The following is a 16719-nucleotide window of genomic DNA, read 5'->3' as shown; positions in this document are numbered from 1 at the left end:
GCTATGAAGCGACAGCCTGGCTTCAAGGGCCAACACCCACTGGAAGGAGGTGTGAAGAGAGGAGATTGGCACGTGAGGATTCAGCCCTACACGTGTTATTTCCATCTTTGTAAGGAAAATGGGTTATTTCATTGCCCAAAGCACAGAAACCCAAATCCCCAAATCCTGCTTTCATCACTATTTTCATCTGCCGTGGGCCAACCGAGACAATGCTCCGCTCACTGCTGGTGCGGGGTTTAAACTGGCCCAAGCTTTTGGGGCAGCATTCGTTCCTTCTGCATTGGCTGAGCACGGACAATGTCACAGGCCTGGCGCTGGGAGCAGGAATTCGCCAATGCACATCAAAGGCTTTGAGACTGCTCTCCCTGTGACTCAGTAGTTTTGCCTACAGGAGGGCATGTTGCAGATATAGCATGCAAAGGTAGTTTTCTAACAATAGGGGATTAGACAGATTGTGATACAATCAGGAAATTTTTTACAATGCTTAAAATCAAGTTACCACTATTTAAGATGTGGGGAAAGCTGTTGATGTAATAGTATGGTCACAGTACATGTATAGGAGAAACACTGGAAGGAAACTCCTTAATCTCTTAAAATTTGTTTCTTAAAGGCAGAAAGACACACACACACACACACATATTTCATCTGCTGGTCCACTCCCCAAATGCCCACAACAGCTAAGGTTGGGCCAGGGTGCAGCCAGGAGACTGAATCAAGCCAGGCCTCCCAGGAGCGACAGGCACCCAGGTACTTAAGCCATCACCTGCTTCTTCCCAGGGAGGAGGAAGCTGCAGCTCGAAGTGGAGCTGGGACTCAAACCCAGGCACTGCACTATGGGATGTGGACATCCCAAGAAGCACCTAAACTGCTGGACCAAGAAAGCAAAATCAGGACTTCTTTTTTAGGCTTTTTTGTATTTTTCAAAATGCTTCTCAAATTTTATTTGTATAATGATGAAAAATAATAATAATAAAGTCTAGTGCTCCGATGAGGCCCTGGTTCAGGAGACCAATTTCTGGGCGTCAAGAGGAAGGCTTCTCTGTATCCAACCAACCAGGACTTAATGCCACTGTCACTGTTATTTGTGCAAACACACAATCCAATGCTTCAGTTTAAAAAAAAGCCCCAACTTGTCCACAGTCTAAGTAATTTCACACACTCTGAAGATGGCATTTTGTGTACTATTCCCAGATCATTCTTCTCCTTTAAGATTGTAGGATTGGCAGGTGACCCTCTCCCTGTGTGTTTCCGTCAAAACAGTGATAGCAGTACTCTCAGGACTCCTTGAGGACTGTTGATGTCCTAGGCCCTGAAGAGGAAAACCTGGAAAATAAGCAGAGTTTTCCTCCAATCACTCCTTAGGAGTAAGATTGTTACAGAAACTGTGCTCCAAGTCCTGGAACCCCGGCCCCAGCCACCAGGGGAGGCCAAGGGAGAAGTGAGGAACTGTAGTTACAGCACACGATTGGGGCAGTTTTCAGGAGAGGTGAGGCTTGAGCGAGCTTGGAGAGCAAGGAAGGGAGAGGGAACATTCCAGTTCTTCTTTCAGCCAGCCCCTTACTGGGCATGGTCTAGATGCCACGGTGTCAGAAGTTAAAGCAGAAGATGGTGGTGGCATCACAGCGTAGTCGGCAGAGCCACCTGTGACACTGGCATCCTATTTGGGCACCTGTTCGTGTACTGCCTGCTCCACTTCTGATCCAGCTCCCTGCTAATGGCATGGGAAAGCAGCAGCAGATGACCCAAGGACTTGGACCCCTCTCACCCACATGGGAGACCCGGATTAAGCTCCTGGCTCCTGGCTTTGGCCTGGCCCAGCCCCAGCTGTTGTGGCCAAGTGGGGAGTGAACCGGTGGATGGAAGACTTTCTCTCTCTCTCTTTCCTTCTGTGTAACTCTAACTTTAAAATAAATAAATAAATCTGGGAAGTGAATCAGAGGGTGAAAGATCTCTGTTGCACTCTCTGACACTCAAATAAATAAATCCTAAAAAAAAAAAAACCATGACGGATGTCACCTGCTATCAAACTGCTTAGCCAAATAAACAGGTGGAAAATACAATGTGGGTGCAGAGTGACAGGGCAGTCCAGAGGCTTTCGGGAGCTCTGGGCACAATAGTCACGCGGAGGGCACCGGCAGAGCAGGGGGTGTGAGAGACTGGGCAGATGCTTAGCAGGAGGTTGGAAAAGGAAGCCTGTTCACAGCCTCCTTCCCGTGCGGAGTTCCGCCTTCTCCTGACAAGAAGGTAGGAACGGTGCCCAGAGAACAAGCGTCTCTGAGCCTTGATGACTGTGGAGAGCCGCTCTGGGACTACAGCGGCCACTAACACACACTTCCAGCCTGCGCTCTGCCACGCCAGGGAGAGAAACACGAGTAACAAATAGTTGGGGAGGAGGGCATGTTCACGTGGCCTCCTAAGGGTTAGGACATCTGCTTCAGCGTTTAGGTTCGAGTCCCCAACTCCAGTTCCGTATAATGTACACCCTGGGAGAGGCAGGTGATGCTCTGAGTAACTGGGCCCCTGCCACTCATGCTGGAGACCTGGATTGACGTCACAGCTCTGGCCACTCTGGGTACTTGTGGAGTAAACCAGCGGATGGGAGTTCTAACTCGATCTCTGGAACTTTAAAAAAAAGCATCCTGAGGGATAGGGATGGTGGGAGAAAGGTGTAGGGCTGGAGACAGGCAGAGAGAAGCAGGCAGTCAGGCTAGGGAGTGGGGATGCCAGGAGAAGGAAAAACAGCAGACTATTAGATGCAAGAAGCAGGCAAAAAGCTGTTGTTATAAAACTGAAGAGAAGGGGCCAGTGCTGTGCTGCAGTGGGTTAAAGCTGCCACCTGCAGCGCCAGCATCCCACGAGTGCTGGTTCGAGTCCCGGCTGCACCACTTCCAGTCCAGCTCTCTGCTATGGCCTGGGAAAGCAGTGGATAGATGGCTCAAGTCCTTGGGCCCCTGCACCCACGTGGGAGACCCGGAGGAGGCTCCCGGCTTTGGATTGGCACAGCTCTGGCCATTGGGGCCATGTAGGGAGTAAACCAGCGGATGGAAGATCCCTCTCTCTCTCTCTCTGCTTCTCTGTAACTCTTTCAAATAAAGAAATCAATCTTAAAACACACACACACACACATATACAACTGAAGAGGAAGCTAAAGAGTGCTGGTCATGGTTGAGAACCCAGGATCTGAGGAAACTTCTCAGGGTTCAGTCCTGACCTCTCTTTGCTTTAGCTTCATCTACAAAACTGAGATAATGAAAACCTCAACCCTGAGGATTATAAAAATTATTTGAAAGGCAGACACACAGGACCAGCACTGTGATGGAATAGGTAAAGCCACAGTCTGCAGTGCCAGCATTCTATATGGGCACCAGTTGGAGTCTTGGCAGCTCCACTTCTGACCCAGCTCTTTGCTATGGCCTGGGAAAGCAGTGGAACACAGCCCAAGCTCTTGGGCCCCTGCACCTGCATGGGAGAGCTGGAGGAAGCTCCTGGCTTCGGATCGGCCCAACTCCAGCTGTTGTGGCCATTTGGGGAGTGAACCACCGATTGCAGACCTTTCTCTATCTGCCATCTTTCTCTATCTTAAAAAAAAAAAAAAAAAAAAAAAGAGGCAGACAGACTTATCTCCCAGGCTCATTCCATAAATGACCTAAGGCTGCACCAGGCCAAAATTAGGAACCCAGAACTCAACCCAGGACTCCCATGTGGGTGGCAGGGACTCAACTACTTAAGCCATTACCTGCTGCCTCCTGGGGTGCACATTTTCAGAAAGCTGGAATCAGAGGCTGAATCCAGGACGGTGACATGGATAATGACCTGGGGAGACTGGTAGAGAGAGAACGCACAGCAGAGAGCAGGAGAGACAGTTGTTGAAGTGAAACGGATTCGCATACTTTCTGGAAGAGAACTGGAAAGGAGTTAGAAGTGAAGCTCAGAGTTCACCTCATCTTCCTTGCTAAGGAAGTGAGAAATTAGGTATTTGATGGAATGTAGCCTGAAATAAACTCTGAAGGAAGCCTTTCAAAATAAATAGTGCTGCAAGTTTCAGTTTTCATCCATTCAAATCTGTGCCGTGTCAGCGATCCTGAGGATCCTAGACTTACTGGGATCCAAGGTCCCTGGGAACCAAGCCCCAAATTCCAGGAAAGCCTCGACGTCTATTTGGCTGAAGTTGAAGCACATTTCTGTGTTTCTTTTTCCTTTTTTTATTAATTTGAAAGGCAGAGGGACAGAGAGGGAGAGACAGAGATCTTCAATTTGCTGGTCCACTCTCCGAGAGTCTACAACAGCCAGGGCCAGGTCAGGCGGAAACCAGGAGCCAAGAACTCCCACTGTGGCCAGGTCCTTGGGCCATCATCACTGCCTCCCAAGGCCTTAGCAAGACTTAGCTGATGCAGAGAGCACCTGGTCCTCAAGCCACATACTCCAACATGGGATGCCAGCGTCTCACATGGCAAATGAGCCCACTGTGCCACGCCACCTGCCCCCATGTGATCAGTGTAGTGGGGCAGGCTGAATGTGGGGAAACCCTCCCTAGACCAGAGGTTTCTAAATCAAATCAGCTTTGCTTGCAGTCTCTGGCTGGCTAAACTAATGAGGAATACAGCAACCTCAGTCTTGGCCATGTACACAACCACTCAGGGCTAGCAGGAAAAAAAAAAAAAAAACCACTCATCTTTGTTTGCCAAGTGTTTGGATGGCTGACAGGTTGTTTATCTAACAACTCCATGTTGGGCCAGATTGATTGAAGATAATGAGTTTCAGTGAGGACTTGGGGGGCCTGGCAACTGTTCTATGAAATCAAATCCTAGAAGCTCATGAAAAAGTGTCTCTTAACCAGCATGGCCCCCAAAGTAGGTGATGTTCTCTCTTTAAATATTCATGACCTGTCAATAAACCATCAAAATTCAGCCCCTATTCTCACTTCCTTTATGTGCTGATACTTTCCATCACATCACAGGGGAGTTTTTTTCTGGGTTTATAAGAAGGTCATTTGAACTGCTTTGTAACTCACTCACTCGTGGAAATAACTTGTTTTGGGAGCCTTCTATTCATCTTTTTTTCTTACATGTGCAAATATCAGTTTTAGGTTTCTGATGATTTTGAACTTAAATCATTTCTTCTAGCGGGTGATTTTGTTCCAACTCAAAATTTCTACCCAGATGCTCAGAATTCATGTACTCGTGACCCAAATGAAGGCACAGAGAACAAAGTGAAACATCTGGACCCTGGAGACAGTACTCACGCACAGCCCGTCATTCAGCAGTGCCCTCACTCTGCTCAGATAGAGCTAGTTGCTAAATTATGCCAACACATGAGCGTTCACAATAGCACACTCGTCCAGAGTGACAGGCAACCCTTGGTAGAACAGGTTTTAATATAAAAACTTAATAGATGTAATTTAGCAGCAATTTTCTTTGGGAGTAAATTGGTCTCTGAATCATATTCTAAGAACACAAAAGAAAAACGACTAATAATTCAGCACAAAATGAAGACCTGCACTTACCTAAGAGGTGCTGGTGTGCACTTAGCCACTCTTTTAGATGAATGTGCACGTCAGGCCCACAAGACAAATGGTGGCTGTGCAGAGGCATTCCCCTGCTGCCACTCAAGAGTCGCTCTTCGAAAAAAGGGAAATGACTGACATCTCACTGATATGGAAATGCTTCTAATAGAATATAAAAATCTGTTAAGCAATTTTCCAGTACATTAGGCTGAAATTGCTGAAGATCAGTATTTCTTTCTGTGGTAATCAAACAAGAACCGCAGTCTTAGAATGCCCCTGTGTGGAAAGTGCTGGCACGATCTGGCCTGATACTCCAGTCACTGCTTTTGTACGCATTCCCACATGTGACCTGGTACCATCACAGCCACATCTGTTACCTGGGAGAGGACTTCCTAATCTAAGGCTCTCCCAAGCCTGCATTAGAAGACACACTTTTTGGCTCAAAATGAGGTCACTTGGCTGTTTTTCCTTACAGTCAGCTTTTTTTTTTTTTTTTTTTTGACAGACAGAGTGGATAGTGAGAGAGAGACAGAGAGAAAGGTCTTCCTTTTTGCCGTTGGTTCACCCTCCAATGGCCACTGCGGCCGGCGCATCTCGCTGATCCGAAGCCAGGAGCCAGGTGCTTCTCCTGGTCTCCCATGTGGGTGCAGGGCCCAAGCACTTGGGCCATCCTCCACTGCCTTCCCGGGCCATAGCAGAGAGCTGGCCCGGAAGAGGGCAACCAGGATAGAATCCGGCGCCCCAACCGGGACTAGAACCCGGTGTACCGGCGCCGCAAGGTGGAGGATTAGCCTGTTAAGCCACGGCGCTGGCCTACAGTCAGCTTTAACAAAGCGTGAGTGGCTTAAGAGTCACTCAGCTCTGGGTGAAAAGGAAAAATCATCATTTACTGAGATGCATCAGTAACTTCTTGTCTACTTCCCTATTTCAACTTTTATTGACTTACAGATCAAAGAGCCTAACTCCTAGGGAGCATAAAAAAGGCTGAAGTGCTCACACTGAGAAGCGACTTTTGAAAGCCACAGCAGTTAATAGCTGCTTTCTCTGCCCATACTTAGCCTACATGTAACTTGCTCTCTTTAGACTATCTCTTAAACCAATTCTGCTCTGAGGACAAATATCCACTGAATGTCAACTTAGAAAATGGGTGGGGAGGTGAGAGGCACGGATGAAAGCCATCCAGTAATAGTATATATGAAAAGCTTAAGGAGAGCAAGAAATAAGATCTGGAACGTTCTGAATGTAAAACCAATTCTACAGAATGATTGCAATTAATTGCTTTTAATGCCACATAACAAGACACCATTATAGAAAATGATAGTGCTCCAGTAATGGAAACATTTTAAGATCCACAGTGATGGCAAAAGAATGGCTTGGAAGCCAGGCAAGGCCTTGCTGGAACCCCCAACTCTACTGCTATTAGAGGCACGACCCTGGGTAAGTCACACAGCATCATTCTAACTCCATGCCTGTAAAACAGGACACTAACTCCAGAGTTGTTTCAAGGATTAGCATCAACGCAGAGAACTGGCTCCCTGGGTGCTGGAAACGATCCGCTCTGAGTATTGATGCTGTGATCACTTCCCTCTCCATCTGTGCACTCAATGATTCTAAGGCTGCTGCCAGGCCCAAGGAACAGGCTGCACAGGAGCAAGCAGTCTTGGTCTGGAGTTCCATCTTCTGTTATAGTAACATTCTTGGCACATCTAGCGGTTTACCTATAAATGTCTCCTTTAGGTGCACCTGAGCCTGCACCAGCTGCCCATTCCAGGACTCACAACAGCACCCTTGCTCCTCACGTTGACTTGAGCATTTTCTTCCCACCTTCATAAACTGGAGCATGGAATAGCATTAAACAGTTTTTTTCTTAAAAAATATTTATTTGTGACAGAGTTACAGAGAGGGAGGGACAAAGAATCTTCCATCCACTGGTTCATACCCTAAATGGCCATGGCCGGGCTAGGCCGAAGCCAGCAGCTTCATCCAGGTCTCCCACATGGGTGCAGGGGCTCAAATATTTGGGCCATCTTCTGCTGTTTTCCCAGGTGCATTAGCAGGGAGCTGGACTGGAAGTGGAGCTGCTGCCTATGTGGGCTGTCGGTGCTGCAGGCAGTGGTTTAACCTGCTATGCCACAGTGACGAGCTCAGTTTTAAAGTATTCACTTCATATGCATCCCTGTCCTCTAGTGAACAGAATGATTGCTTCTAGTAATCCATTCAACTGCTCCCCTTTGTGTAAAAAAAAAAAAAAACACTCCAAAATTGAAAAATCTACTTCACCACCAGCACGGGAACCTACCAGTTACACCTGATCATCTTAATCAAAACATCTAGCAGCAGAGTTAGCATCTGAAGGCTGTACAGGTGGGCCATCTGGAGGGTGCTGTAGGCTCTCATCTTCAAAGCACCAGCGGTGTTGGCGCTAAGCACTTGATATTAACACATCAGGTGCGTTTCCCCTTCAGTATCCCCAAACTCTTAAGAATTTTGCATTTGTGGCCTTCATACATTTTTCTTAATTTCTTTCTTTCTTTTCTTTACAATAAGCATATACTTATACAACAGGAAGCACAGGCACATTTTTAAGGGCAAAAATCTGGACTCCTAAAATGAAAACTCTGCATTAATTATCTACCCAGAGTACTAACAGAGACTGCCTATCACCCTAAAAGTCTGGCCTGTTATGTGTTCAACTGTAAGCAGGGCCGATCTCACCCCCAGGTCAGCCCCATGTCTACCTCTCTGTGTCCATCCTCTCCCATGTTAACCCCATGTGCTGTGTGTCTCTACCACTTACTAAATCAGGCAGCTTTCACAACCAAGTCCAAGTCCGCACATGAACCCTTCTGCAGTAACAGGAAACCTGAAAGGTGGGTCCCACTGAAGGGGGACAAGAAGTCGTCTTGGTGTGAACAGTCACATTTATGAACTCTGACCCCAAAATGACTGAAAACCAGGGCCCAGGAAAACTTCTGGTAAAGAGCAGATGTTCAGAAACTAACACCTCCTATTACTGCATGCCACTAGCGACGTCTGTGAGAAACTCCTGCACACACAAGGGCACACTCGTGCTAACAAACACACGTCTGGGTTTGAAATTCCCAAAGCTGAGCCTTAGATGAATAACGTTCCCAGGAGTTTTTCAGTTTGCAAGTCTCAGCAGAAGATGGATTGGGGCACAGACTCTGGCCTGTGGCACGTATGGCCAAGCGCACATTCGAACACCCCTCCCCTAATACAGGCCACCCCCAGGGAAGAGAGACAGTCCCTGTTAAGCCAGGTGCTTTTTAGTAACTGCAGCTCTTGGGTTTGAACTTGCACCTTTGCACACCTACTTCAGGATCTGGGAGCTTCTGGGACCATGACTTTCACCCAGCCTTCCATAACGGTCTTTTTACTTTCTACTACACGACACGACACTGCAACAATAGCAATGAACCGCTTCAGTTTCTTCACTTCCGCCGATGCCAAAACAATTTCTCCGACATATAAAGGCGCTGGAAAGTGAATTTCCTGGGAAAGAAACACACAGCCAGGCCCTGGCATCTTTGTGCCCAGGAGCGCTGAGATGAGTCCAGTGATCAACACCCCATGCACAATTGTCTTCCCAAACTTGGTGTGCTTCGCAAACTCTTCGTTTACATGCAAAGGATTGACGTCGCCCGTTAATTCCGAGAAGGCAGCCACGTCGCTCTGAGTGAAAGCCCTGCTCAGTTCGGCCCGGTCTCCAACTCGGATGTGCACATGCTCACAGCGCTGCCCGCTCAGCACAGGGCGACTCAGGCAGATGCTCCGCTGGAGCTTACCCCACCAAAGGCGAGGGCTGCAGATCACGGGGAACATCTTCAGCACCCACAGCGGCTCTTGGCTTGCTTCTGCCTTCAGATGCTAGGCGGGCGCCAAAGAATATTCTGACAGCAGAAGAAGGTGTCTGCACTTGACATTTCAATCCAATACGAGTTCCCTACTATTACCAGATAACGCAAGGAGAAATGGAGAAACCTATAAGACAGACAAAGAGTTAACACAGCCTCGTGAGGAGACAGCACTCACAGGGCAAACAAAGCTGAGGCAGGGCACTATCATGTGCAACCTCAGCTACACAAGCGGTGAGAAGCTCAGACACAACAGACCTAGCACACGAGGCATCAGCATTAAAGGAAACATTAAGCCTCTATCACAAGAGTCCGTATCTATCCCCAAACCTCTCCCCTGTACTCTGCACTCGGAGTGCTTTGCCTCCCCTTTCCCAAATCACTGAAGGACTCCACGCTTCTTCCCAGCCAGACGATGGGAACCAGCCCAGCTTTGTTCGAGCACAGAATGGCACACAGGAGGACCCCTCAGGAAGTCAGCGGGGAATCAGTGTGATGCAGAAACTAGGCATGCGTTTCAAAACGTTTCTGCACCTAAATAACCCTTTTTCTTTTTCCATACACTTTTTGAAGTTCCCTCATACACGCTGAAAAGCAGCTCACCACCACGCAGCCTTGTGGGGGACGTGAGGGGATGGTTTACCTGGATCACCCGGAAAGCACACCTGCTGCCTTTGTAGGATCCTACCATGGTCAGAGAGCTCCACAATTTGACAAGCCCACTGCAGGAAGATCAAGGAAACACAAATACAGCTCTGTCCCCACATTACCTCCCCAGCACTTCTGTCTGCATGGCCCCTCAAGTGGCTGCTTTCTTACTAGAAAGCCTCATTTAAATAAATCAACAACCCCTACCAACCCAAAATAAAAGCATAATGTGTCACAGAGAATCAATGAACCTCCAGTCAGACTGTTTCTAAAATGCACATTTCTGACTTTGTAGTCATCCTAGCAACCGGGAAACCCTCTAACTGTTACCAAATCCCACATTTCTCTCTACAGATGGTCAGCAGCTGGTCAGTGAATGTTCACATCCACTCCGGTTCAAATTCCCAGAAGCTGCTCAGAACACACAACCACGTTCTTCTCATTCTCAGAAGAGAGCATCTTCGCTCCACCTCCCCACCAGTCTTCCTGCCCTGTTATACTAGAAATGCCCCACTAGCTGCCGTACCTGTTACATACTCTCAGGATGGCTGACAAGGTCTTCTCTTCATAGGTGAGGACGTCAAAGGTCAGGGCGGCACCAACCTACGTATGAGAGGACGCTATTAGCAGACTATTATCATCATTACTCTTCAACTCTAACAACTAACCCTGTCCATTCTTTGAGTCTTTCTCCTCTACAACAAACAGCAATCTTTAATAAAAGAAGTATTTTAGGTATTTGAAAGAGTTACAGGGACAGAGAGAGAAGGAGAGGGAGAGCTCCCATTGGCTGGTTTACTCCCCAGGTGGCTGTTACAGTTAAGGAAGCCAGGAGCTTCTTCCAGGCCTGCCACAGGGGTGACAGGGACCCAAATACTTGAGCCACCTTTGAAAAGCAGCATCCTATTCAATGGTGCTGGTACTGAGTTGTCTTACTGCTCCCCTGCCTAGAATGTTCCTTTCAAACCTCTTCATGTGCTGATGCCTCCTCATCTTAGTTTAACCTGCTCCTTCCCAGATCCTCAACATGAGGCTCAATCTGCTCGCTGTGCTCTTCCCCCACTGGACACCACTCTTCCTCCTTCGCCTCCTCCTCACTGTCAGTGCTGGACACGTTTTCCTATCTCAGAACCACGAGCACTAGACTGTGAGGCAGAGGTCACATCTGTTTACAGGTATAGATCCAGGAATCAGGTTTCATACCTGACACAGAAGGTGCACAGGTTTTAAAAAGTTTATTTAGAAAAATTATAGACTCAGGGAATATTACGGAGGAATGTACAAGGAGGTTCCAAGCACCCTTCACCTCGCCTCCCTACAATGTCAGGGTCTTGTATGACCACAGTACAGTCTCATCTGGGTTTCCCACACTGTAGCACGGGACCAAGTACTTCAGCCACCACCTGCTTCCTCCCAGGCGCACTAGAGGGAGCCTGATGGGAAGCAGGGCGGGACTAGACCTCAGGCCCTTGCATATGGGATACAAGCGTCCTAAGCAGCAGATCGACGCACCACACTGGAACACCCACACCTACTATGAAGTCTTCAGAGCTCTTTCTGCATTCTAGATTTTAGTCCTTTGTTGGATATGTGCTTTGTAAACACAAGGGAAGTTCAAAAAGTTCATGGAAAATGCCTATTATGGACAAACCATGCATGGATTTCAAAATTTTTTGCACCAAAATAAACTTATCTATTAACACCATTTTCCTGTCTGTAATTTGTGTTTTCACCCTCTTAGCAAGGTTTTTTACAGAGTACAAGTTTTATATTTTCTAAGGAACTTAGCAAATTTTGATACAATACATGAACCAGGAAGTAATTTGCTGAGAATCCTGTCTTGTCTTCTCACTTAGCTTTCAGATTTCTATTTCTGTTCTCAAGTGAATGCTAAGACGAGCTGACCCAGGTGCTGGTCTGTGAGAACGAATAGCAACTGAATGTTTAGTTTACTCACACCTTCTTACAAGCTTTCTCATCAATGGAAGTGGTGTGCTGGTTCTGGTGTGAACTCCTATCTTCAAGATTGGCAAACAAATAAACCTAAAAGATTGCAAGCTGTCAAGTTGGGACCATACCTTGAGTATCTCTGAGCTGGAACACAACATCTGTCTAACAAGGTCCTTGTCAAATAGAAGGCACATTAGAACAAACCTGCTCCAAATTCTTGATTTCTAAAAGTCAGCTTCTGCAATTCCAAATCCAGTTTTAAAATAACATTTGGAAAGTGTTCTTTCTGTATTTCTTACAAAGAAATGTCAGACTGCCCACTACGTCTAGTGACTCCCTACCTCCCCAAACAGCTCCTTCAGGGCTGAGACAAGCAGCTGCTTGAACTGTGCGGCGTTCAGTCCAATTCCGTGTTCTTCAAATTCTCTGCAAGGAATATTACAAAGAAAAAAAGAAAGAGGGAGACATCATTATGTTAAATTTTATGTTGCTCAAGTCCATTAAAAAGTAATTTAAAATAGAACTTAGGAGACTGAACTCACAGGCAGACTTTCATGTAGTGGTAGTCGGAGGGATTTGTGCGCGAAAATCTTTGAGAATAGCTCTCTTCGGCTTCCATCCTTTCCAATGCTGATCACACCTACAGCAAGTCAAGAGGGATGGAGATTACCAAGACATGCGCTCTTGGGGCCAGCATCGTGGTATAGTTGGTTAAGCTGCCACCTGCAATGCCAGCATCCCATATTGGAGCACCAGTTTGAACCCCAGCAACCCTGTTTTTCATCCAGGTTCCTGCTAATGCACCTGGAAAAGGAGCAGAGGATGGCTAAAGTGCTTGGGACTCTGCTACTCCTGGCTCCTGCCCAGCCCAGCCCTGGCTGTTGCAGCCATTCAGGGTAGAGCGAATCAACAGCTAAGAGCTCTCTTTGTCTCTGCCCCCTTCTCCATCACTCTGCCTCCAAATAAATAACCGTTAAAAATTAAAATGCTATTTTTCACACTTTTACCCCACAGATACAAGGAAGCTGCTATATTGTTCAATAAGCCAGACCACTGCCCTCACTTCCACCTCAGTAACGAGGCCAGCTCCCATTTCTCCTTACTAAGCACCCAGTATGCACTACGCACTTCACATGCCTTAGCTTCTGCGCCTTCAAGGCGATTTTATGAGGCAGAAACTATTACTGCCCTCATGGCTAGCACCGGGCCCAGGCTCTACCTACTCTGCCATGGCAAGACCGCCCTGCAATGGTGCCTCTGGATCCAGAGGAAAAAAATGAAAACATAAAGGAGCCAAACCCGAGACCTGTGGGCCCCTTTCTGGTTTACTCTGAGTCAGCCCAGAGCATGAACAAGCAGCTGGCTCCCTGCTTCCAGGTGAGCCTGCTCTCAGCCCAGGGTCAGGTCCGGGCAGGACCACCTGGCAGCTCCGTGAGAGCCTGAGGAATTCCTGGGTAGGCACTCAGAGCCACTTCTGAGGTCTGGGCCTTCCCAGAACTCAAGAGCATGCTCAAGGCCCGCAGGCAGCTGCCCTGCTTGGTTCCTCTTCCCCCGGCCTCCCCCTTGCGCCCTTCTGACGCCCTCTCAGGAGTGCGCACGTTATAGGACATCTTGACACTGCCTGTTTGCTTAGTATCTGGGCTCCCCACTGCCGAGACCCAGAAACTGAGGCCCAAGCACAGAGAAGACTTGGCCAAGGTCACAGAGATCCAGACCAGCATTTTCAAAACCTCTCAGGTTCAGGTCCATTTCCAGACGAAGCGCTCCAGAGACAAGCACAAGTCGGACGGCAGGAGCTCCATCCACGCATCCATTCAACAGACCTCAACGTTTTCTGTGTCTGGCTTGGAGGACACAGAGCTCAGAGAACGGCGGCAGCGGGGGACCCTATGTTCAACTGCGCCTCTGGCTTCAGGACAGCACAAACAGTGACCGTCCACCTGCCACCAGAGGCCCGCCTAACCAGAAGCGCAAAAACAGCAAAAATCGCATCTACTTCTTTCAGTGCCTGGCACATGATAGGTGCTTTCTCAAGCATTTCCAAGTGCCTCGAAGGAGTTGCTGTCTGAGGTCAGACCCTGGGCATTCGGGAGACGGATACCGATGGTGGCTGCCCAATAGTCAGAATACACTTAATGCCACGTAACAGCACACAAGAATGGATCAAACGATGTTTTACCTTATACATATATTACAAAAAAAACAAAAACAAACCACACCTCTCCAAACTCATAGAACACATGAGCTCGCCAAAAACCGGACTCCTCAGTGACAGCAGCGCCCTCTGCAGGCTGTTCTGAAAGAAAAGACGAGCCTGGCACGGTCCCCAGGCTCGCACCAAACGGAAGCACGCCTGGAGTCACGGTCCACTTCGCCTTTGAAGCCAGCCTTCCTAGGGGCGGCAGGGAAGCCTTGAGACAGCTCTGCCGGTACCAGAGGTCTCCGATTCCGCCCCTGGGCCCCTCCCCAGCGGCCACAGACTCTACCAGACCCCACTCGGGTACATCACTGCTCTGCTCCGAACTTCGCCACGCCTCCGGATCTGTCCAGGGCGAGGCCAAACTCTTTCCGGGTGCGCCTGCCGGGAGGCCCTTCCTGCACCCCGCACCGCTGCTCCCGCCACGGCCCGCACTCGTCCCTTCCAGCACACGGGCCGCGCGCACGCACCAGGCTCTCCGGCCAGCTCTGCACCGCCCTTCCTCCCGCCGCCTCCTTCCAGGCTTCCCCGACTCCCCTCCACGTGGCTCGGGGCCCATCCTAACACTGCGCCGACCCCCGGCCCCGCCTCGGGCCCTGTTCGCCCCCCCACCCCCCACCCCCCACCCAGGGCGTCTGCCAACTAGTAACAGACCCGCAGTTCACGGTCTCTCTCCCCCTCCTCCTCTCCTTGCCCCGGCAGGGTGTCCACGGCTCCGTCTGGCTCACTGCCCTTCTCCAGGGACCGACAACAGGGCCCCGCATACGGCAGGCGGTCTCCACACTTTCACTCAATTATTTGAACAAGTCAACCCCCAGCGACTTAGGGACCTGCGCTTTCCATCGTTTCCAAGTGGCGACCGCCGCTGATGTAGCACACCGTCCCCTGGTCCCGCTTAGTCGAGACGGACACCGGGGAGGACGATCGGCTGGAGCCCCCAGCACCTGCTGCGGCCCGGCTCCTCCCTCCCGGTCGCTTCACCCCGGCGCACGCGCCCCGGGGACACCCGCGCGGCCGACGGAGCGCACGTCCGGAACACAACCGCCGCCGCACGGGCTTCCGCCTACCTGCTCTCGGCTGGACGAGCAAGACCCCTCCTCTGACTCCGGTTCGCTCCGAATATCCGCCGAGCTCTGGAGCCCCCACGGGGCTGCCAGCGCCTGGGCCCGGCAAACTCCCGGTAAGTTTTCGTTCGGCTTGTTCCTGTCCCGCCCCCGGAAGCGTGCCGTCCTGGCGGATGTGACGTCACCGCGCGGCGTCCGCCCCAGGACACAGGCGTGACTCCTCCTCGGGATGTGAGCCCTGCGGAGCTCAGCGCCCTCTAGTGTCCACTTGGGAGAAACCTGGGTGCGCCGCTGGGTGCTCGGAGTGCGGGACGTGCTTCCTGGCATTCATTTATTCATGCATTCGGTTTTTCAGCCAGTAGATGTCTAGCATCTCCGCTTCTGAACTGCTGTACCCGGCACCTCCCAAAGACGGACAGCACCTGTCCTCAGTGTCCCCTGTGGCTGCCAGCACATAGGAGGTGCTCTAACTGGGTGGACACGAAGACCCACCTGGTCCTGTTTCCAAACGTAAGCCAAGCTTCATCCATACGTTTGTTCACTAACTCCGCGCTGAGCGCCTGTTATGCACTCAGCACTATTCTTGTGTGTCCCCCCCCCCCCCCCCCCCGATTTATGATTTGGAAAGGCAGAGTGAAAGAGAGATCTTCCACTCCTTGGTTCTCGCCCCGAATTGCCACAGCAGCCACTAGGCGGAAACCAAGAGCCCAGAACTCCGTCTGGGTCTCCCACACCGGTGACAGCGGCCCAAGGACCCAGGCCGTCATCTGCTGAGTTCTCAGATGCATTAGCAGGGAGCTGGACCAGAAGCAGAGCAGCCAGGAGTCAGAGCAGTGCTGTGATGTGGGATGCCAGCGTCCGTTGCTGCCCCTCAGTGCCAGCCCTAGGTGCTGGGAATTCTGAGTGCTGGGAATTCGGTGGACTTATTTAATAATAACAACAATAATAGTAACAACAGTGAGTATTTCTCAAGTGCTTAATGTGTGCCAGGCACTGTGCAAAAAATTCTACACACGTCACCTTGTGGAACCACCTCACAGTCCTGAGGTAGCTATTGTTATAACCATCCGGGAGCGAAAACTGAAGTACAGATAGGCTAAGTGATTTGCCCAAGATGACGCAGTGAGAAGTGGTGGAACTGGCTGTCAGGTTCTAGCCGGCGCTTTCCCCGCTGCACTGAGGGACTGGGTGGGAGGGAAGCTGCAGCGTAAGCCCCCTGAGGACAGGGCCTCATCTGCATTGGCTCAGCGCTGCCAGTGCACCCACTCAGCATGCATTCACTGAGTGCATTCATTCATAAACAAGCTATTCTGCTCCTGCTTTGGCTGGGAGTGTGGGGCGGCCAGTGCGTGCCTTGCACAGCCAAGCCTGAGCCTGGGTCAGTGAGGCCCTTCTCCCTCATTGCTATTCTCAGATTTCCACCCTCTGCTGGTTCCTGAAAACTCAGGCCTTGGCCTTGGCCATGCTCCCCAGTCCTGTGGC

General features: G+C 49.9%; 2 protein-coding genes across 5 annotated transcripts; both read right to left on the bottom strand.

Annotated features, from left to right (window-relative positions):
• Window positions 1–6753: 6753 nt before the first annotated feature.
• On the bottom strand, window positions 6754–9361 carry HTD2 (hydroxyacyl-thioester dehydratase type 2). Its single transcript, XM_062201168.1, has one exon. It carries the CDS (start codon window positions 9344–9346, stop codon window positions 8840–8842), a length of 507 nt encoding a protein of 168 aa, XP_062057152.1. The 5' UTR covers window positions 9347–9361; the 3' UTR covers window positions 6754–8839.
• A 54-nt stretch (window positions 9362–9415) lies between these two features.
• On the bottom strand, window positions 9416–15398 carry RPP14 (ribonuclease P/MRP subunit p14). 4 transcript variants are annotated; one of them, XM_062201169.1, is made up of 6 exons: window positions 15241–15398; window positions 12519–12616; window positions 12318–12402; window positions 10553–10629; window positions 10022–10100; window positions 9416–9505 (listed from the first exon to the last, which is right to left on the bottom strand). In XM_062201169.1, exons 2-6 carry the CDS (start codon window positions 12593–12595, stop codon window positions 9449–9451), a joined length of 375 nt encoding a protein of 124 aa, XP_062057153.1. In that variant the 5' UTR covers window positions 12596–12616; window positions 15241–15398; the 3' UTR covers window positions 9416–9448. The 4 variants fall into 4 exon arrangements, with proteins under 4 accessions (XP_062057153.1, XP_062057154.1, XP_062057156.1 ...); XM_062201170.1 differs by lacking the exon at window positions 15241–15398 and adding an exon at window positions 15004–15144; XM_062201172.1 differs by lacking the exon at window positions 15241–15398 and adding an exon at window positions 14828–14987.
• Window positions 15399–16719: the final 1321 nt, after the last annotated feature.

The sequence above is a fragment of the Lepus europaeus genome, chromosome 9 (genome assembly GCF_033115175.1).
Source record: "Lepus europaeus isolate LE1 chromosome 9, mLepTim1.pri, whole genome shotgun sequence".
Lineage (NCBI taxonomy): Eukaryota > Metazoa > Chordata > Mammalia > Lagomorpha > Leporidae > Lepus > Lepus europaeus.
The sequence above is the reverse complement of the archived record's forward strand: the minus strand, read 5'-3'. Positions and strand labels throughout refer to the sequence as shown.